A 21,595-nucleotide genomic window follows, 5' to 3' on the forward strand; every position below is an offset into this window, starting at 1 on the left:
CTGGAGAAACTTGAGCTTTGCAGGATGGAAAGGAAGTACCTGAGATGGCATTAACTATTTTTTGCTATATAAAATGAGTGAAAAGGTGAATCTAGTATATTACTTTTGAGTTACACTGGTGAAGGTAAAGTGTAGATTCAAACTACACTCGTTCATTCCTATTTATATTTCCCTCTGCATAAGTACCATTGTTGTTCCTGGGGCTAGTACAAACCTACTGCCAAGCCAACTGCAATTCAAAGCAGGTAACATTTTCTCATGAGATCTTCACTCAGCCAAAATACAGATTATAAAATGTCAGATACTTAATTTTATTCTGGTAAAAGATATGGTATGGATTGGTCAACACCTAGGAAATACTGATTGTAGGGTATTTAAACAAAAGAACTGAAAAAGAAGTGGAAGCCCAAGGTAAATATAGTACTTGACTGGAATGGAAAAAAGCCATTTTCAATTGAATAAAAAGGATAATTAACCAAAATGGCACACCCAGAGGCAATGATTAGGGAACTGATTAGACATATTTCCACAAGGTGATACAAAAGTTGGATATTCAGCATAACTCCACATATCAGTAGACTGGAAGCCCTGGCCACAATGACTAAAGCCACTTATAACAGGTACTTTAAGCAATTTAATTTATTACATAAAACTGATGTCAAGCAAGATGTGAAAAGGGGGAGTTAGATTGGGCCCAAAGCAATGTTTTGCGGAGTATTAAGTATTGAAATAAGCACTCATATGAAACTGTATTTAGCATTTATAGTTTATTGGCACTTACACTAGCATAAGTGGATGGGAGAATTTTCAAAATTAGGAAAAGTGTTCATAGTAATAAGATGCATTTATATTTGACCATATTTTAGGTGCAAGATGGGACATTCAAAGTGGCATCATTACAGAAGCACGCCTTAAAGACCTGACTCCTGCAATGCCGGTTATCTTTGTACGGGCCACTCCAGCAGATAGGCAAGAGATGAAGAATATTTATGAATGTCCAGTTTACAAGACCAAAACTAGAGGACCTACATATGTCTGGACTTTCAATCTGAAGACCAGAGAGAAGCCTGCCAAATGGATTCTTGCTGGAGTAACATTGCTGTTATCTGTTTAGAAATAAGAACGAGGAACAATTTGTCAAGGATTAGAAGAGTAAAGTATTAACGTTAATCCAAGACCTGCATTTAATATGTTCTTCTAAAGACATTTACGGAAAGCCTTTTCTTTTCCAGACTTATACCACAGAGATTTATGTAATCTTAGAACCCAGTCCAAAAGATGTAACTTCTAAAATTGGTTCCATAAATTAGGAATTCACAATAGGGTAGGTAACTAATCAAATGGATTGCAGATTGCTCACAACTTGTAAAATGCCTTATTTATTGTACTAGGAAGAAAATTAAAAATTATCTAGATATCAGTGTAAGGTCCATTGCAACAAGTTTACTTTTATTTCAACATTTTTAATCAAAGTAAAAGATTGTGCATATATTGTTATTTTCTTACATTAAATGCCAACAGAAATTCCAACTTCCATGCAGCATTTTACATAAAAAATTCTAAATTTGCTTATTCAGTTTAACATTTCTTTAGACAATAAAAAAAACACTAATGCTTTCAAAGATTCTAGATTAAACAGAAAGATGATCAATTAGATTACAAAAAGCTAAATGTAAAACCATGCAAAAACACTTAAGTTTTCCAGTTTGCTTGACCTATCCTTGTGCTTATGTTGAACGCAACAAGAGAAAAACAGCAGTGTTGCATTTATGTTGCTATAGGATAACACGAGAACACAGAGCAGGATTTAGTGTTAATATTGTCCATGTAAACAAGACATTTACCTTTGAATAGCAATAATAAAACAAATACTTGCAATCATCTGTGGTCCCTGATATTGCAATTAACATGGATCATCCATTCATGTGTGGAATAGATTCCTTAAGGTTTAACAAAGGATTTGAACAAACAGCCATAAAAGGAACTTTTCAACTATTACGAGGCTTTGAAAAACTTTACAACTCAAGTTCTGCAGATCGCATTTACATTATTTTTGCTAATTATTTCCAAGTTCTGGTAATTACCAGTAATTGTAATATTAAAATAAAGTGTGCTTTTTATACATGTTTCTTAAAAAATTAAAAGGTCATTTTACTAAAACAAGCTGCAAGAAACTTCTTAATTCTTTAACCTGTTTACAGATCCTAGTAGTTGCTGTTTCAATCTTCAGTTAGCTGCTTCTGTAAGCTAAAATAGAGGTCAGTGATTAAAAAGTTGTCAACACTTCTAATCATCATTAACTTATGACGAGTTCTTTATGGAGGTTTTTTTAACTAAATTAGTTCATACTTGTCACCAATTATACAAGAAACTAATAGTTACTAACAGTTCTGTCAATTTTGTACAGTATCATTGTGACTGTTGGGGCTAGCTAAAGGTGACATGTTTACATTCTCTCTGCTGGAATTACAAGTTCCCGGAGATGCAGAAGATCCATTCTTGATGATGATCTCCTGATTTGCTCCCATTACAATATAATATAGTTGAAATCACAACTCATTGTGGCAATGAACGAGTTTATCCTATCACTCCCAGCACACACCAGCAGGCCAGAATTTTCCTTTTAAAATTCCTCACCATGACCTGTACAGGCCCAAAAAAGATCCCAAATTCAACCCTTAGACTGTTGGGTTAGCTAATCTTAACCAGGATGCTGGTAGGGTTTCTGCAAATCATCCTCATTATGCCCAGAGACAAAGGGGAAAAAATCAGAACTCCCTTCCATATAAATTCACCAATTTGAATTTTACTTGGATGGGATTAATCGTGGCCCTTATGGTCAAGTAATCTACCAAAAGTGGGCTCACGTAAAAAGTGGCTACCTGGAAGAATGCAAAACAAGATCTCAGCATGATATTAAGAATGAGGAGAAAATGAGGGTAAAAGCTAATTCTAGATGCTCGCATTCTACTTCTGCAAGTCTAACCAGCCTTTTTTCCTTCCCTGAAGTACAGATTCTTATGGTCAACAGGTGAGAGAATGGAGTGATTATGACACAGTCCCCAATAATTTCCAGTGGTTCTTCCAATGTCCTGCCATGACTTCTGAAAATATCTAGTTTTCAAAACCAAAGGAACTGCACAGGCCTACCTTTCCAAATAGGCTTGAACATTGTCATAGCCATAAAATTTTGCCAAGTGAACAAGAATGCCAGTAGCACAGCGTCCATCCCGACGACGACAGAAGCTGCAGTTACAGATCCCTCTGCAAGGAGGACATACCCAGTCCTGCGCAAAGCAAAAAAATAATGAGATGGTACATATGAACAAAAAAAAATTAAACTATCTGACAAGAGAATCTAGGACTGAAAACCCTCTGGGTGGGTAGACTCCACATATTGTTAGCTCAAGTAACAGGATTTATCTTTCTGGGATCTCTGGCACTGGCCCCACTAAAGTTTGGAGCATCAGGGGGACATCCTTTGATTTGAATGTGAACTTGCCAGTTGCTGCGACAAGGGGCAACAGGCTTTCTCACTTTTCCACCCAACCCCTGAAAAAACATCTGAGCCCCTTCAGTGACTCCCTTTTACAAGGGAGAATACTTCTGAAAAAAAGATCTAGGCCACAAACCTAACTTAAATCTTCAGGCGGATTTTAAGCTGTCTGGCAGCCTGGCACATCTAGTCTTATCAGGCATACTGATAAGGTACCACTAAGAGCCAGCGATGCAATAATTCCCATGTGTGAGCATTCCTGCCCTACGCAGCTACGCTTAAAGGGTAGAACTTCCACCATCCCTTTAAGACCCATGGATAATCCCAGCATATCTAGGTCCTGGCTCAGTCTGGGCCATTTTCACAAGAGTAACAGTGGGATTGCATTTGACAAGAAGCAGATTTTCAATTCCCCTGTCTATTTAAGAGTTATAATACCTACTTATTTTGACCTCTGCTACAAATCTAAATTATCCAAACTATATGTTCTGCTAGATTCAGTTGGTGCAGGATCAACGTCTAATGAAACAAACATTTGGACACTCAGACCTTATCAATTTTCTCATAGGTCAGAAAAGTATGTTATACCACTAAAAAGCAATACAAAAGCTTGTTTAAGGATTCTCAAAGAGGTTGCCTTTCAGCTGTTACAAAAATAGTACTGTTTAAAAAAATTGAAATGGGATTAAAAATATTATAAATTGAAAGGAAAACTATACCCTTCCCAATAGCAAACAGAGCCAATAATTAAACTCTAGCTGTGCTCCCACGCAAAAAAGCACATTGAGTAATTAATAAAATTTATCTAGCATCGATTAATGCAACTGTATAGTGCTTCTAAATGTATATAAACTTACAGGGTTTAGAAGGGCTGATTTCACATTTTCACCATATCGATTGCGCAGACAGGGTCCACAAAATTGTCCTCTCACGCCATAGCAGTCCTGATTACGACATATTGTTTTTGTATCTATTGTTTTCTGCCGGCACTGATGGCAAGTGCTGCCCTACAAGCAGAAAGGAATGAACATTTTTGTCAATATGACATTAGTGGAGAAATACTTTAGTAAGAGACTATAAATAGTAAGTAACAGAAGTGTGATAGAAAACAACATAAATTATTTTTCAGGCAGAAGTGGGCATTTAGCAGATTTCATAATCAGTTATTGTCACCCATGCAAAAATGGTGCAAATTACATTGATCTGCAGTATATGTCCATGCATACTAGGAATCATTATCTGCAACTAAAGGAGAATATAAGCCATTTTGGAATGACTTGCAATTATGCCTACTTTAAAATTGTTGACATGTTTGTGTGGAACTAACCATAATGTTAGCCATGAATGATTAAAATGTACTGCCATTCTAACTCCAGCAATACAGCCGCAAAGTTACATCAAATCTCGTAATTAAAATATTGGTTTATTAAGCAATTAATCAATTAGACTCATGCAGCTTGGTTTGAAAAACGTTTCAAAACACAAGGGTCAGTTGTACTCCCGAAGATCTGAATTACCAAACAACGGTCGTAAATTTTATCTTTAACGGTGATGGCAACATTTTCCAGATCCTCTTCTGTTATATCATCAGCAGGTCTTGGCTTTCCTTTTGAAGATCTTCGCCTCCTCTTGCTCAAACCTCCATCCTGTTAAAGTACATTAATACTTAAAATTTCTATCAGATATTCACACAAACAACTAACATTAGAAATGAAGTTTGACAAATACTCCAATTATTGCTTATACATACATAATAAAAAACATTAAACAATAAAACGTGTACTGGTTATCTAGTTTTATAGCAGCTAACTCAATGCTATGGGTTGCAAGTTTATGGGGGGGAGAATTTTGCTGTAATTAATTCTACATGGCTATATTTGCATAGTATATGGGGCATTTCTAGGCAATACATTATAATAAAAATCAATTTCAAAGCACTTCAGCTACCTCAACAAAACGATTTGTTAGATCAGCTCTCAAGCGGAACTTTTTCACTTGGTTCATAAGTTTGGTTGGAGAAATCGCAAACTTTTCTACAGAAAAACCCTCACGGGGCCGTGCACTCCTGGATGGATTGACACGGCGTTCAACCTTGCCTTCAGAAAATGTTTTCTTTGGGGTTCGTTTTTGTTTCTGGAAAGAAAAAGATGCTGCATTTAAATAGGGATTAACTAATAAATACATCTATTATGTACATAGTCTAAAGTAAGGTTTATATGCAATAACATAAAACTGTTCAGACGGTCAATTCTGCACCATTTACCTCTGCTCTAACATGGCAGTTGTGCCCTTGGATTAACAGTGGATGTGAAAGATAGCATCTCCAACATTGCAGTACTAAGGTAGTGTCAGCCTCGATTATATGCTCACGTCAATGGAGTGGAGGTGAAGCCACACATTTCAGACTTAAGACGGGAGGATGGAACCACTGAGCCACTACTGACACCTATATGGTTTCACTAGTCATGTGGCTGCTTTTATTTTAGCATTTTAATTGGCCAGCCTGATGTGACAGTTTTTTAAATTTCTGTTCGTACAAACAAATGTATTGATCCTCCTATAAAGAGGAAACAGCTTTATTGCACAGAATTTCTGTAGTCAGTTCAGCTTCTAAAGAAAACCATAATTCTAAAGTCTTGATAGTTAAATTTGATTAAGTTATAAATTCTATTAATACTCAAGTCAATGACGAGCCGAGGCCAAGTTTTTTAAGTTACAATTTCATCGCGATGAAAGATTATACATCAGAATTATATACGTTATACAATACAGTACTTACTGGAGATGATGATGAAGTGCATACTTTCATTGGAAAGAGTCCAGGCATTGTTTTTAGTTCCGCCATTAGTTTAGCGAGCTATAAAAAAACGAACATTCAATTTAGTCATTTAAATAACAAAGCACCAACGAATGGGAATCCATAAAGCAACCACCAGAACAAAAACATTAAAAGCACAATTTGCTGGAACACGAAAGGCTGAGAATTATCATTGAAACTCACCAAAACCGAGACTAACAGACAGGCAATATAGTACTCCCCATTTACAGCTCTCCTATTAATGACACCACACCTCTCATGTGCTATGTTTATATGATTTCATTCTTATTTCACGAGGCTTTCTAAAACAAGTTTTTAATAGCTAGCACCCAAGATACCCACACCCTAAAGTTTAGCTCAAATTTTATGCATCGAATTCTGGTGACATATAACAATGAGAATATCAACCAAATTCATTTACAAACAAAGCAAGAATGTGTGTACAACCAGCCATGAGTAAGAGTCACTGCTTTTTGTTTTAAAATAGAACAGAAGGTTAAGGAAATTTAGGCTAGTTAAAGTATTCAAAAAAGAAAGCACAAATCTGAAATGGATTTAGGAATGGTTCCAAATCCAAGAGAGAATAAAAGGTGTTTGGCTATCAAAACCACAAAGGTTGGATGGGCTTAATAAGTCTCTGTTAATATCTGTAGTATGTTTTTGATAAATGTAAAGTAGCATTACTATTTCACTGATTTGATACATCCACTGAACGTACTGCAGGGCTTTAAAAGTTTAGTAAGAGTCTCTCATCATCCCTACAAAGATGATGGCCTCAAAAATGGAGCAGCCTTACAGCCATATTCCTGCTATAAATCAAGCAGAAATCTGATGGAAAGTCCACAAATCAAGCGGAGGCCCAGTAAATAGACCCTGACCACCTGGCAATACACTTTATTCACAGTTAACATGATCTTCCTTGTCTAAGAAAGCACAGCCAGAGAGTGGACTCCAAGGTCTCTGACCTCATTCTTGGATTTACTAGAGGGCCAGTGTGGAAGAGGATCTGGAGGCACATTGACCGATGGACCAACTCAAGTGGGGACAACCTGGAGCTCCAGGGGTGGGTTATGGTCTGAAAATCCCCAAAGAAAAATTAAATCATTCTTCCTGACCCACAATTTGGTTGGGGGTTGGGGGAAAACAGACAGGCAACAAGGTGGGAAAGAAAGAGAGAGATTCCTATTCTGGTGCCGGAAAAGCACACATAATGCCACTGATAACCAAAAGAGGGAATCTTCCATTGACACTAGAAGGTCTGGCAGGGTCAGCTTTGGAAGTTCCCAGTGGGAATATCCTGGCACTTGCATTGCATGTCTGCCCTGTACATTTTCATGCCTCATATATAGACACTGTACTGCAGACTAGCCAAATACAGGTTCACAGCTATTGTTTCCTGCATCTTTAATCATTAATGTCAACTGTGTCTCTCTATATGTGGACAGTGCTGTGTTGAGAAAAGCCACTTTCCCCTCGGGATTGAGGTATAGAAAAGCACTCAACGCACTTCCTAGTGCCTAGTAAAAACAACAGCAAAAAAGTTAACTTGACACATTCTCAGGCATTTGACCATCATTCTACAGAGGAAGTGTAGGGTTGCAGGGAAACAAATATTGTAGGAGTTTGTCAGCTGTTAGATCAGTCTGTTGCCTTTTATGTCATCTCTTTAGCTCACCTATACTTCTTTTTGCAGGTAAATAGAAAGGCTGTATTTGGCTATACCAGTCTTAGGCAAAGTCAAACTCCAATGCAAGAAAGGTTCCTGCATTGGGACACCTATTTGAGAGGCTTGTTTTGGTGAATTTCATGTTATTTCATTAATCTTTGAAAAAGGCACATTATTACACACTCTTAAAGCAAACAAATTGTAACTAAATGCTATCCATTTGAAGTTTGAGCACTGTCTGTATAAGGCTGTTGAAAAAGGGGGTGCTGGAAAAGTAATGACTTGCATTATATAGCAACTTTAACATTAAAAAAAATTAAGGCTCTTCAGAGGTGTAATCAGACAAAAAAGCATCATTCTCCATTAACTGTCTATCAATTTCAAAAATGAAACTAAGACTGTTGAAAATACACCTAACCATTTCTTTATTTTCTTTGATGTTCATGGCCCTCTTCAACAATACATTAGAATTTTTCTTTCCAGACACTAAGTCATCATCTGATTCAGACTCAGAGTCCTGGATCTCTCGCTCTTTTCTTTTCACTGGCCGCCTTGTAGGAAATTTAAATGCCACACGCAGTCCAAAATGGCCTTTCTTTGGTGTTGCTTCCATCTCACTTTCTATGGAAGATTCATCATCTTCATCATATTCAGTGAAACCTTCATCTTCATCCTCCATTTCCAAACTCTCAGGCTGAAAGAAAAACAAACTCATTACAAAAAAACTAACAAATAGCACATACTCTTATCACTCGGTAATTATCTGCATTTATTAGTGAATGTTTATAGCATCTAAAGCTCAAAGAAAGTGCAACAGGCAGAATTTAATATTGCCTTATATATCGGAGAGAATCTGTGATACTGGGGGTCAATAGTCATTTTGCCTCTGGGTTTGAAAGTAGCTCCTGTAAATGGGAAGGAAGTCTGCTCTCTGCCAGCTATAAAAATGAGTGTGGCATATTATCACCCAGCTCTCAATGGGTATGATTCACTGGGCTATTTTTAATGGCAGTATCTGTTAGCCAATGCAGTTTTTTTCAGTTGATTCGCTCTAACCACTTCAGAACCAGAATTTTTTTAAAACATGGAAAGTAATTCTGAATTTCACTCAAAACAGGCCCAAAATGATCTCCCGCAACTGCCCAATGGCTCCAGGTCTTTTCCTCAATAATGACCTCCTCAACAATTGGAAAGGGCAAAACGGTGAAAATCCAGCAGCATGAACACAGGTAGGTGGAAGGGATTGTAATCCCATAGTCATAGCAAGATACTGAAAGTTGCAAACAGGAGCATAATGCTCGCACAGGGCACCAGTTTGCATTGGCCATTAGACTCCAACCTATTTCAAAAAGATTGGCCAGCTATTTTGCCTGAAATGATTACATCAGAAGGCTTTGGACAACAATTTTCAATTGCCAAATACCACATTTACACTGGAAAACAGATGGGTGGGCAGTTCCAAGACTACCTTGATGTAACTTTGTGCTCGTGTTGAACTTGATGGAGACAGAATTACCAGCTATTCTGTTTGCCTTATACTAATTACCTCTATCAGATCGATACCTGCCTTTTAGGAAACAATTTCTCTTAAAATACTCATTTACATACTGGATTAACAGTGGTAATTTTGATAGAACTCTCATATGTTGCTCCCTTAAAAGGGGAAACACAAAAACAAAGAAAGCAACTAATATACTAATGTTAATTTTAAGTTTTATTGCATTCCTTACCCTTAAGTCCACTTTGCCATTAGATTCAACAGTACATTCAGGGAACCCTTCAAAAACATAATCAGTTGACCAACTATCCTCGGTGAAAATTTCAATAAGCTCTTCTGTAATAAACTTGGACTGGAAATGGGGAACCTGAGAATCAAAAATAACGGAGAGCAAAAAGTCCAAATAATTACATTTATATAAGCTAGTCAATGGTTTGGGAGTAGTTGCAACTGTTAATACCAACTTTGGAATAATTAACAAGGACCTCAGCTTCAGTTTCCACATCCAGCACCAGCACTCCTACAGTTCTAAAGCCAAACCATTTGGATTAGGAGCAGTCTTTGGTCACTAACCTCATGCAGAATTCACAGTTGTTCAAAGAGTAACTATGCTTAGGTCATGGGAAGAGGAAAGGAAACTCCTACTAGCAGAGTGCAAGCCAGTGAAGAGAAGCTGGCCTGTAGAATTCTAGAGTTGGCCACATCACCCATTTAATGTCACAGATCAAGATCTGAAGCAGATTTCAGACAATTCAAAGTCGAAATGAAATAACACTAAGATTTTGAGATTTCTGTCTGGGTTTACAAGCACGTTTCAGGCAGCTGTTCACATAACTCAGCACTTTAGTTTTGTTTCTTTGAGTTAGTTTATCACTGTGTTTTATAATGTCTGGCTTCCTAGTTATCAAATGGGAGAAGAAAGATGTAATGGAGTTAACTCGGCAAACTCCTTGATTACATTGAGATGACACAACCTAGTTCCGGGGTGCTCTATGGATCAGAAAGCCAAGATCCTACACGTAGGCAAACTATGAAAGACCACAATGTTGTAATGCTGCAGCAAGAGTGCTCTTCTGCAGTTGATTCTGAGTCATGTTGTCGGGCAAAAACAGAGCTTTGCTATACTTGACTTGGGAATGGTTGATGCTGACACTGGGTATCTGAAAATTTGACTTCAGCAATAACATTCCTCAACAAAAGGAGCACAAATTTAATATATACAAGATAATGTTAAAATGTGGATTTCTCTGTTTCAAGAGTAGCCAAAGTAACACCCATAATCAAGAAGGGAAAGGAGGAGAAATCAGGTAACAAAGACCAGTTAATCCAAAATATAAACAAAAAATGCTAGAAACACTCATCAGGTCAGGCAGCATCTATTGCAGGAGAACTCCATCAATTACCTTTCATCAGGGCTCATTTTAAATCTAGTATCAGTTGTAGGCAAGCTCTCAAAATCATAACTCATTTAAAAATGCATGGGTTGACCAAGGACAACCAGCACAGGAGAAGATCACATCTGATTAGTTAGTGGAAATGATTGGATAAATAAAGGGAATTTAGTATATTGTGCATTTTCAGATGCTATTCTGTCTCACTAGCGAAAAATTAAGGCACACAGTGCAAGAATGAATGGGTTTTAAAAACTGGTTAATCAACAGGGAACAGAGGGGTAGGGTATGGATGTTGCTTAGGCAGAATAGCTATATCCCAGGGATAGTGTTAAGTCCACTTTTGCTCTCAGCGTATACGGGGATGATTTAGACTTGGGTATGGAAAGCAATTTCAAAGTTTCCTAATAGCATGAAATTTGGGTGCCCCTTTCTAGGATGGGCATTAAAGTTTTAAACAGTACAAAGCATACATCAGGTAAGGGAAGTTATAAGAACATAAGAAATAGGAGCAGCAGTAGGCCATTCGGCCCCTCAAGCCTGCCCCGCCATTCAATAAGATCATGGCTGATCTGCCCCAGGCCTCAACTCCTCTTCCGTGCCAGCTCCTCATAGCCCTCAACTCCCCGATATTTCAAAAATCTATCTAACTCCTCTTTAAATACTTTGTGGTCTAGCCTCCACAACTCTCAGGGGTAGGGAATTCCAGACATTCACTACCCTTGAAGAAATTCCTTCACATCTCAGTTTTAAATGAGTGTCCCCTTATTCTGTAACTATGTTCCCCGGTTCGAGATTCCCCCACTAGTTGAAACATCTCAACATCTACCCTGTCAAGCCTCCTCAGAATCTTGTACGTTTCAATAAGATCACCCCTCATTCTTCTAAACTCTAATGAATAAAGGCCTAACCTGTTTAGCCGTTCTTGATAAGTCAATCCCTTCATCCCAGGAATCAGCCCAGTGAATGAATCTCTTTTGAACTGCCTCCAATGCCAGTGTATCCTTTCTTAAATACGGGGACCATAACTGTACACAGTACTCCAAGTGCAGCCTCACCAACACTCTGTACAGTTGTAACAAGACTTCCCTATTTTTAAGCTCCAACCCCCTAGCAATACAGGCCAAAATTCCATTTGTCTTGCTGCACCTACATACCTACATGCTAACTTTTTGTGTTTCATGCACAAGAACACCCAGATCCCTCTGTGCTGCACCTTTTTGGAGTCTCTCTCCATTTAAATAATAGTCTGCTTTTTGATTTTTCCTACCAAAGTGCATGGCCTCACACTTTGCTACATTAAACTCATCTGCCAAGTTTTTGTCCACTCATTCAACCTGTCCTCTTGCAGACTCCTTACGTCCTCATCACATGCCCTCCCATCTATTTTTGTATCGTCAGCAAATTTGGATACATTACACTCTGCCCCCTCTTCCAAGTCATTAATATAGATAGTAAATAATTGAGGCCCTAGGACTGATCCTAGTTACATCGTTCCAACCTGAAAAAGACCCAGGAATTCCGACATTCTGTCTTCTGTTTGTTAGCCAATCCTCAATCCATGCTAATACATTACCCCTAATACTGTGAGCTCCTATTTTGCGCAATAATCTTTTATGTGGCACCTTATCAAATGCCTTCTGGAAATCCAAATACACTACATCTACCGGTTCCCATTTACCAACACTGCTTGTTATATCCTCAAAGAACTCTAGCAAATTTGTCGAACATGATTTCCCTTTCACAAAACCATGTTGACTCCAATTGTGTTAATCTTTTCTAAATGCCCTGCTATTTCTTCCTTAATAATGGACTCTAGCATTTTCCCAGCGACAGACTGGCCTATAGTTTCCTTTCGGTCTCCCTCCCTTTCTTGAACGGGGGTGTCACATTTGCGGTTTTACAATCCACTGGGATCCTCCCGGAATCCAGTGAGTTCTGCAATATTTCGGACAATACCTCCACTATCTCTGCAGCCACTTCCTTTAAAACCCTTGGATGTAAGCTATCAGGTCCTGGCGGCTTGTCTGCCTTTAGTCCCATTCATTTGTCAAATGCTTTGTCCATCATGATAGAGACTGTTACAAGATCTTCCCTCCCATTAGTTCCTTGCTTATCTGATATCTTTAGAATGTTTATAGTGTCCCCCACCATGAAAACCAATGCAAAATATTGGTTTAAATTATCTGCCATTTCCCTGTTACCCATTATCAATTCTCCAGTTGCATTCTTCAAGGGTCCACGCTCACTTTCGCTACTCTTTCTTTTAATATACCCATTGAAGCTCTTGCTGTTTGTTTTTATATTTCTTGTCAATTTACTTTCATAATCAATTTTCTCCCTCTTTATTAGCTTTTTAGTCACCTGCTGCTGGTTCATAGAAAATTCCCAAACCTCAGGCTTACCACTAGTTTTTGCCACTTTGTATCGCCTTATTTTGATTGGATACTCTCCTTGACCACCTTTGTTAACCACGGGTGGTTCATCCTTCTCATCGAGTCCTTCTTTTTGACCAGCATAAATTTTTGCTGAGCGTCATGAAATATCTGCTTAAATGTCTGCCACTGCTCATCCACTGATGTTCCCCTTAGTCTATTATCCCAGCCCGCTTTGGACAGCTCTTTGTTCATACTTCCGTAATGGCCTTTATTTAAGTTGAAGACACTGATTTGAGATCAGAGTTGCTCGCTCTCAAACCGAATTTCAAATTTTAATTTAGTAGAGGAAAATTTTTTAAAGGGACAGAGAGTTTGAAGAAAAGATTTAATAGAAGTTTTTAAAATTATAAAAATGTGATCAAATGAATAGGAAAAGATTGTTTCTCAATTGGTGAGGCGGTGATGGGTGAACAGAAATTATTTAGATTCATTAGATATAATGAGAGAAAGATTATGAAAATTTCTTTAGAGGAATGTTGGAATGCTTTTCTATTTTTGAGTGGCTGAAACAAATACCATTAATTCCTTGAAGAGAAAATTGTATAAACATTTGAAGAAGGGAAAGATAAAAAGATATAGGAAAAGAACAGAACAGGCTGATTTGGATTGCTCCACTGTTGAGCTGGGTGGGTGACCCCCTCCCATACCATAAACTTGTTATGGTTCCAATTCTTGTAGGCAGGAATTAGTTGTTTGAAAATGATGAAAAACAAAATTGCTGTCTGTCAACAGCTATTGAGAGAAATGATACACTAACGTTTTAGGTGTAACCCCTCGTCAGGATTTGCTGAATTCCAAGTCCAAATGGATTTGATGAAAATCAATGTGTTGAACATTACAAAGGAATGGATTCAGCCACATTTTTTTCCATGAATCCAAATACTAAGATGAGTACCAGATCTGTATGCCAAGACAGTGCCATTACCACATTGTGATAATGTGCTGTGCCCTCACTTAACCTCAAGAGGCATAGGCCATGTGGAAATGACAATTAGGAACAGGAATCTTTCCCGGGAAGCAGGAAGGGAAGAATTGATCAAGGTTTTTGAAAATTTTGGGTAGGGGCTAGAGGGAAGATGTATATGATTTTTAAAAAAATGGTTACAGACAATTTCAAATCTGATTCCTCCACATTCTTAACATGAAAGTAACCATCTGACTGGATGGTATCATCTATTGGATGCTGGGCAGTATCAAATCCTCAGAAGTTCAGGGGAGGGGAACTGCCAAGACTGCTTATTTTGCAAACATTTTATGGATATTAACACCCATTATTTTAACTAAGACTTTCAATGCAAAAGATAGAAAGGCACCATTCAAAAGATTAATAAATATTACACAAGTGAACACAAAGCATGATAAATGGAATCTCACTTATTCATGACAATTTATTTTTCATTAAACTACTACACAGTGATATAGCTTGCTCCATTTCATTGTCAACTTACACTCATGCTTTGGTTCTGTTCATCAACAGCAGCATGATCATGTAATGTATTGGATTCAGGATCTTGAAAACCCAAAAACTCATCATCACTTGGTGCGTCAAAGATGTCTGCTATTAATTTTGGGATCTGTGAATGTAGAGGGAAACTAATCAAACAGAACTGCATCTAAGTGGCATACTCAAGAAATATATCCAGATTGCAGCTTTATTCTCTTCACAAACAAGTTTGAGAATTTATTTACAATAACCTGCAGGTCTCAATGGAATTAGCACTGGAAACATTAGTTTGGCATAGGCTGTCTAGGCAGGGAAAAAGAAAGAGGGTAAAGTGCATTTGTGGGCTCATGTGAAGGTTAACATGGTTGAATAACCTACAGAAAACCACTATTCTAGCTTACAAAGAATGATCTTTTACTTGAGTGAGGTACCAGATTAAGAAAAAGTAAAAGCAAAATACTGCGAATCCACAATCTACTCTGTTCCCATGCCACCTATTGCATCCATTTTCCCAGCCACTGCCTCAAACAGAACCATACTGTTTATAACCTTGGTGATCTATTTGGGCCCAAGCCAAGTTTCTGGCCCTGCCCACCCCCTCAAACATCTAAGTCTGCCAACTTCCATCTCCGTCTGTAATATCACTCCATCTCAAGCCCTGACTCAATTCATCTAGGTTTTTGTTAGCCGAGATACTATTCCAATGCTCCAAGATGCCTCCCATCCTCCTTAAACTTAAGCTTCTCCAAAAACATGCTGCACATCCAGCTCACACCAAATCCCATTCGCCCATCAGCTATGCTCCCACTGGCTCGTCCCCGAAAATCCTATAAACAAATTGCATTAGCGCAGCACCTTTAACAGAGTAAATGATTCCAAGGCATTTCACAGGAGCATTATAAAATAATGTATGACCCTGAGCCACACAGTGATTATTTCCAGCATTTTCTGTTTTAAGGTCAGGCAACATCTGAATTTTGACAAAAAAGTTTGAAACGTTAACTGTTTCTCTCACCACAGATACTGTCTGACCTGTTGAATATTTCCAAAATGTTATTTCAGATTTCCAACATCTGCAGTGTATTGCTTTCATGCAAGGCGTCATTAGAAGCAACCAAAAGCTTGGTCATGTGCTGAATTATACGGAGTGTCTCAAAAAGCGATGCAACGCAATGAGGATTAAGGAGACATTTCCACAGCTGAAGACGCTGCTACCAATAGTGATGAAATCAGAGATGCACATCGACTTTGAAAGGTTGCAGGGCTGGAGGAGATATGGAGGAACAAGGCGAGAGATTTGAAAACAAAGATAAGAATTTTTAAAATCACGGTGGTGCCAGATTGGAAATCGATAGAGGTCCGGGAGCACAGGGGCAAGGGATAAATGAGACTTGGTTTGAGTTAATCCTTGGTGAACTCTGCATTTCTCTAACGCCAGCTTGTTTTTCATCCTCCACATCCTTTACTCTACCATTAGCAGTTGGACCTACAGCCTACTAGACTCTGAAATTTTGTTCCAAAGCCTTGCTCTCATTTTAAACCACATGCTACTTTTGGTCACCACTCCTATGTCTCCTTCTTTGGCTCATTGTGATTTTTTTTGTCAGGCCATGTTCCTGTGAAATGCCTTGGGACATTTACTGTTAAAGGCTCTTTACAAGTGTAATAGCATCCATTTGGAAAGATTTTTCTTCCACTAATTCAGCTCACAAGGGCTACTGATCCTAGTATCAACTTGTCACAAGTATGCACAATGTTTTACTGGTTCAGGCAAGTAGGATTCATTAGTCACAGTGATTTGGCGGCTTCTGGTGAATTCATTTCATTGCTCCAGTTTCACACATTCTGAACAAGAAGTATCAGCCACTTCCACAAAATGTATAAGGGGTAGTCAAAACATTAAGGTAGCTACTCCCACATAATACTTTACTTAAACTGTTGGCAAAAACAATAATTAAAAGTTCTTTATGCAGTATTTACTTTTTTCTGCTTACTTACATATTTAAAATGATCACATCTATTCCTAAAATCAGCCTCTTGAAAACCCATAAATTCTTCATCGTCACTCTGAGCATTAAAGATATCTGTAACCAATTTTGACATCTATGAAAGAGAAAAGTGACAAAATGAATTGTTTCATTAAGCTTTAAATTAACTTTATAATCCATGCAAGTATCTACTACATATAACATAAGTTGTGATTGAGCTGCAATCATTTTTTCAATAAGCATGACGAAATGAAAATATTACTATTATAACTTTAATACAAATTCTCTGTCCGAGGACAGGTCCCTGCATATGAAAATATCTAGCCTCTAGCAAACATAAGTGAGCCCCATTGCAAGCCCGACTGATAATCTGAAATTGGTTATTAAGAGTAATCTTAGCACACTTGGGATTGTTTAGCAAGTGCTGCCCAATCCCACCTTTGTGAGTTTTGCAAGCACAGGTTAGTTGAGTACGCATCCGTAATCTTGTAAATCGGGCCTGAGCCATTTGATCACCACATCAAAGCTATCCTGTGGATTAATGGCTACACCCAGCAGATCATTGCTCACGCAAACTCACCAGTGGGCCTAAGACTGCCACTTTTGGAGCTAAAAAGTGCCCAGTCTATCTCAAATTACCCTGTAAGGGTGAAGCAGGTCAAACATTTATGAAACAGGTGAAGCTAGCCACTTCACACTGCTACTATGCAGTAGTAACACAAGTTGTATTTTCCACTAACAAGATGCTGCCATCAAGCCAAAAAGATGCACTGCCTACCACACAAATGAGTAATGTGTACAAGAGTTTCAGTGCCAGTGTGATGCCAAATACATAAGCTGTACGTCCCAATGACTGGGACGGATCATATAAAACCTTTACCTGTTCACAAAAGACAAGACTATTGACTGTCCTGAACCTGGTTCATGCTTACAAAACTCAGAACATAATGTCTGTTAGATATGATACCGTGATTGGGCAGCACTTGCTGAACAGCCCTGAGTGTGCTAAGAATTATACAAACAACCAATTTAAGATTAACTGTCGGGCTCGCAATGTAGTTCACCTACACTTGTGAGAAGCTACATATATTCATATGCAGGGACCTGTACTCTGCCGGCAAAAGTCCCGATGTTGCACCTTTTTTTGTAAAACCAAATGTTAAAAAAAATGAATATGGGTCACAATAAAAACAAGTTAAAAGTTAATTGAAAGTATTTTGTTTCACACGGTTTCCTGTTCTCAAAACTTGTGGTTTCAAAGCACAACATAAACAAGGAGACCGACTGCCCAAGACCAAAACAACTCGCACTTCACTGGGCTGGTGTAAATTGATAAAGAGCATCAATAACTCTCAGAAGTCTCCAACTGCAAATAATCAGTGATCTTCCTGCGCTATTACACGGCATTTCGGAGCAAGTTGGGTCGGATTTAAATCTGACGAGCGCACTTTAAAGAAAGTCTAACCATTTTTCATACGTATTCTTGATCCCGCGAACAACGGCTTATGAAAATGGTAATTTTAAACTAGGTCCCGAGAGTCCAGCCAGTCGCCAGTTCACCGGGGCTCTGAGGGGAAGCGTGCACATTTCGCGCCAAACCAGCCAAACCCCAATTATTTACACAACAAAATGCAAAAAAAATTTAAACTGAGGAAAAGGAGTAAGTGCAATTGTTGCACGGGCGACCACTATCCGAATCACAATTGTAAACCAGTCTCGCAGTCGATGCTGCAGAAGGAGCTCCTACACTCACCGCTAGTGCTGCTGCTGTTCCGAGGTTCCAAAAATCAACAACACCTGTGTAACCCCCACTGCCCGATAGAACACCGAGACTGAATGGAACCCCGCGGGACAATGGGAATGTTCCATCAGCGGAGCATGGGGGATGCGCAGTCAACCAGCTCTCAGTCCTTGCACATAGAACGTTGGTAATGCTACCATTCACTGCATACTGATCATGTTCCAACTTTTAGTCTACCTACTAATTCATTTAATCAATGATTGAGTTTATATTTTATACTACACATTGCCTACTTGTGTTGTTGGATGTATGATCTCCCCTCAAATATGTCAATGGTGTAGCCCAGCTGCAGGAAAGCGCGCTTGGTTTTTGGCGCGTAAGTTGGTCGCTGACTCAGTGAGTGTGGGTTCCAGTGGGCGGGGGAAAACTAGGCTTGTGGTTGTTAGTGAGGGGAAGGGGAAAGTTGTTATTTTCAGACACTAGCGCTTCTGGTCCAATGTAATCCCCAAGCTAGTCCTTTCAGTTACTTAGCTGGCGATCTCAGTTTATTTAAAAGAGATTGCCCATGCTGGAAATTCTGGATTTCAAAACAGAAAATGCTGGAAACACTCAGCAAGCCAGGCAGCATCTGTGGAGATTCCTTCTACCCCAAAAAATGAAGACTTGCATTTATATAGCACTTTTCATGACTATCACTACGGTTTTCCATTAAATGTACGGAGGTCTCAACAATTTTCTCAAAATAGCTCAATTGTCACTGATTGTGGCTTTACCCTCTTTACATGAACCATATCAGAGATTTCTGTCAGCATTTCACCTTTTCACACAGCGTCTCCTCTTTACTTCCTCTCCTCTCTCCTCCTCTTTACCTCATGGTCCTTTTTTTATTCTTTCATGGGATGTGGGTGTCACTGGCAGGGCCAGTATTTGTTGCCCATCCCTAATTGCCCCTGAACTGAGTGGCTTGCTCGGCCATTCCTGAGGCACTTAAGAGTCAGCCACATTGCTGTGGGTCTGGAGTCACATGTAAGGCAGATCAAGTAAGGGCAGCAGATTTCCTTCCCTGAAGGACATTAGTGAACCAGATGGGTTTTTAAGGCAGTCAATGATAGTTTCATGGCCTAGCTTTCAGTTCCAGATTTATTAATTGAATTTAAATTCCACCAGCTGTTGTGATGAGATTTGAACCCATGTGACTGGGCCTCTGCATTACTAGGTCCAGTGATATTGACATTATGCCACTGTCTCTCCCCCCCCCCCCCCCCCCCAATTTGGAAAAAATGTCGGCAAACCCAAAAAAACCCTTTTGACTGCACCCTGTGAATCAGAATGTTGCCCACTCACCAACAGGTAAGCAACTGTGCCGGGACACTCCTATGTGTGTAGAAATCCTTCTCACCAGCATCCAGTATGAGTGCTGGAGAGTAAACCTTTTTTTCCAAATGAACTGGTTCTCAGCTTTTTGCTGCCCTGGTTATTAACGTTCCCTTTCAGTGGCCTGATTGGCCATTCTGTCAGAACACACTGTTCAGCCAATCATAGATTCCATGGGAGAGGCCAGCATGGGAGGCACTGATTTAAAGAAGGCACTGAGGTTAATTTATAGGAGTTACTGGGCGGTGATTTATAGGAGGTCATGGGGATAAATTACCCCATGACCTATAAATGAATAACCTGGGAGCCAGGAGGGAATTAGCTTCAGGCTGATGACAGAAAATTGATTGCATTGTCCACCAACTGCAAGCCACACTTGAAGTAGTCCGATGGCGCCCATCAGTAAACCACCACTCAGCACTGAGGAAGATGTCAGGAAAGTTCGGTTGAGTCGTTCTCACGTGCTTTCCTGCTTGCAGCTCCAGGTGCAAACAAAATCTCCCACGTTTGCTAGTTTAAAATCCAACTTCTGGCTGGAAACATCTATTGCTAGAACCCAGTGTGCAAATAAAAGTAAACAAGATTTTTAAATGGAGATTGGGCTTGCCATTGTGCATTGTACAGTAAATTTAGAGCCGAATAGAGGGTTCTGTGATCTTGTGACAAATTAAGCCTTGGTTCAGTTTTTTTTTCAAGATAATGAGGCAGCAATGTCATTGAAACAACAGTCTGTAGCTTGTAACTGCTGTCTTCAATAATTGCGTGTCTTAATATGGCTGCCAACTCTGGCTGGACCATGACCTTCAACTGTCCCTCCCCCAGAGTCCTGCCAACAATCAACCCAACCCAATCATCACAGAGCCCAAGGCTTTTCAATGTGTGCTGGTTTTGACGTTTGAAAATCAGGTCACCCTGCAGATGTCCCAATCACAGGATCGTAACAGCACAGCAGGAGGGCATTTGGCCTGTTGTGTCTGTGCTGGCTCTCCTAAGGAACAATTTACCTAGTGCCACTCCCCATAGCCCTGCACATTCTTCCTTTTCAGATACTAATCCAAGAACCTCTTAAATGCTTGATTGAACCTGCCTCCACTGCACTGTCAGGCAGTACATTCCAGATCAGAAGTGGGGATGTTCGCTGATGATTGCACAATGTTCAGCACCATTCACAACTCCTCAGATACTGAAGCAGTGACACCATCCAGGACAAAGCAGCCAGCTTGATTGGTACCATATCCACAAACATTCACTCCCTCCACCACTGACGCACAGTAGCATCAGTGTGTGCCATCTACAAAATGCACCGCAGGAATTCACCAAGGCTCCTTTGACAGCACCTTCCAAACCCATGACCATTACCATCTAGAAGGACAAGGGCAGCAGATAGATGGGAACACCACCACCTGGAAGTTCCCCTCCAAGTCACACACCATCCTGACTTGGAAATATATCACCGTTCCTTCACTGTCGCTGGGCCAAAATCCTGGAACTCCCTCTCTAACAGCACTGTGGGTGTACCTACACCACATGGGCTGCAGCGGTTCAAGTAGGCAGCTCACCACCATCTTCTCAAGGGCAACTAGGGATGGGCCCAGCCAGCGAAGCCCACGTCCCATGAATGAATAAAGAAACCCCAACCACTTGCTGCATGAAAAAGCTTCTCCTCATTGCTTCTTTTGCCAATTATCTTACATCTATCTGCTCTGTTCTCAATCCTTACACCAATGGCAACAGGTTTTCC

At 39.4% G+C, this 21,595-nt stretch overlaps 2 protein-coding genes across 4 annotated transcripts in view; one reads left to right on the plus strand and one right to left on the minus strand.

The window, feature by feature from the left end:
- Positions 1 to 1,998, plus strand: part of LOC144678871 (dynein axonemal heavy chain 11-like) — a 552,140-nt gene extending 550,142 nt beyond the window's left edge. The window contains exon 82 of the mRNA XM_078538870.1: positions 867 to 1,998. Coding sequence (XP_078394996.1) covers positions 867 to 1,114 — 248 coding nt within the window. The 3' untranslated portion in view covers positions 1,115 to 1,998. The remainder of the gene's footprint in view (positions 1 to 866) is intronic.
- Positions 1,424 to 18,624, minus strand: cdca7b (cell division cycle associated 7b). Of its 3 annotated transcripts, none has more exons than XM_078538868.1 (11): positions 18,493 to 18,624; positions 16,750 to 16,854; positions 14,756 to 14,881; positions 9,711 to 9,845; positions 8,399 to 8,674; positions 6,276 to 6,353; positions 5,444 to 5,629; positions 5,014 to 5,142; positions 4,354 to 4,503; positions 3,151 to 3,287; positions 1,424 to 2,247 (listed from the first exon to the last, which is right to left on the minus strand). In XM_078538868.1, the coding sequence occupies exons 2-11, from the start codon at positions 16,852 to 16,854 to the stop codon at positions 2,220 to 2,222; spliced, it is 1,350 nt and encodes a 449-aa protein (XP_078394994.1). In that variant the 5' UTR covers positions 18,493 to 18,624; the 3' UTR covers positions 1,424 to 2,219. The 3 variants fall into 3 exon arrangements, with proteins under 3 accessions (XP_078394994.1, XP_078394992.1, XP_078394995.1); XM_078538866.1 differs by lacking the exon at positions 18,493 to 18,624 and adding an exon at positions 18,205 to 18,284; XM_078538869.1 differs by lacking the exons at positions 14,756 to 14,881; positions 18,493 to 18,624 and adding an exon at positions 18,205 to 18,283.
- Between the last annotated feature and the right edge of the window lie 2,971 nt (positions 18,625 to 21,595).

The sequence above is a fragment of the Cetorhinus maximus genome, chromosome 3, assembly GCF_964194155.1.
Source record: "Cetorhinus maximus chromosome 3, sCetMax3.hap1.1, whole genome shotgun sequence".
Lineage (NCBI taxonomy): Eukaryota > Metazoa > Chordata > Chondrichthyes > Lamniformes > Cetorhinidae > Cetorhinus > Cetorhinus maximus.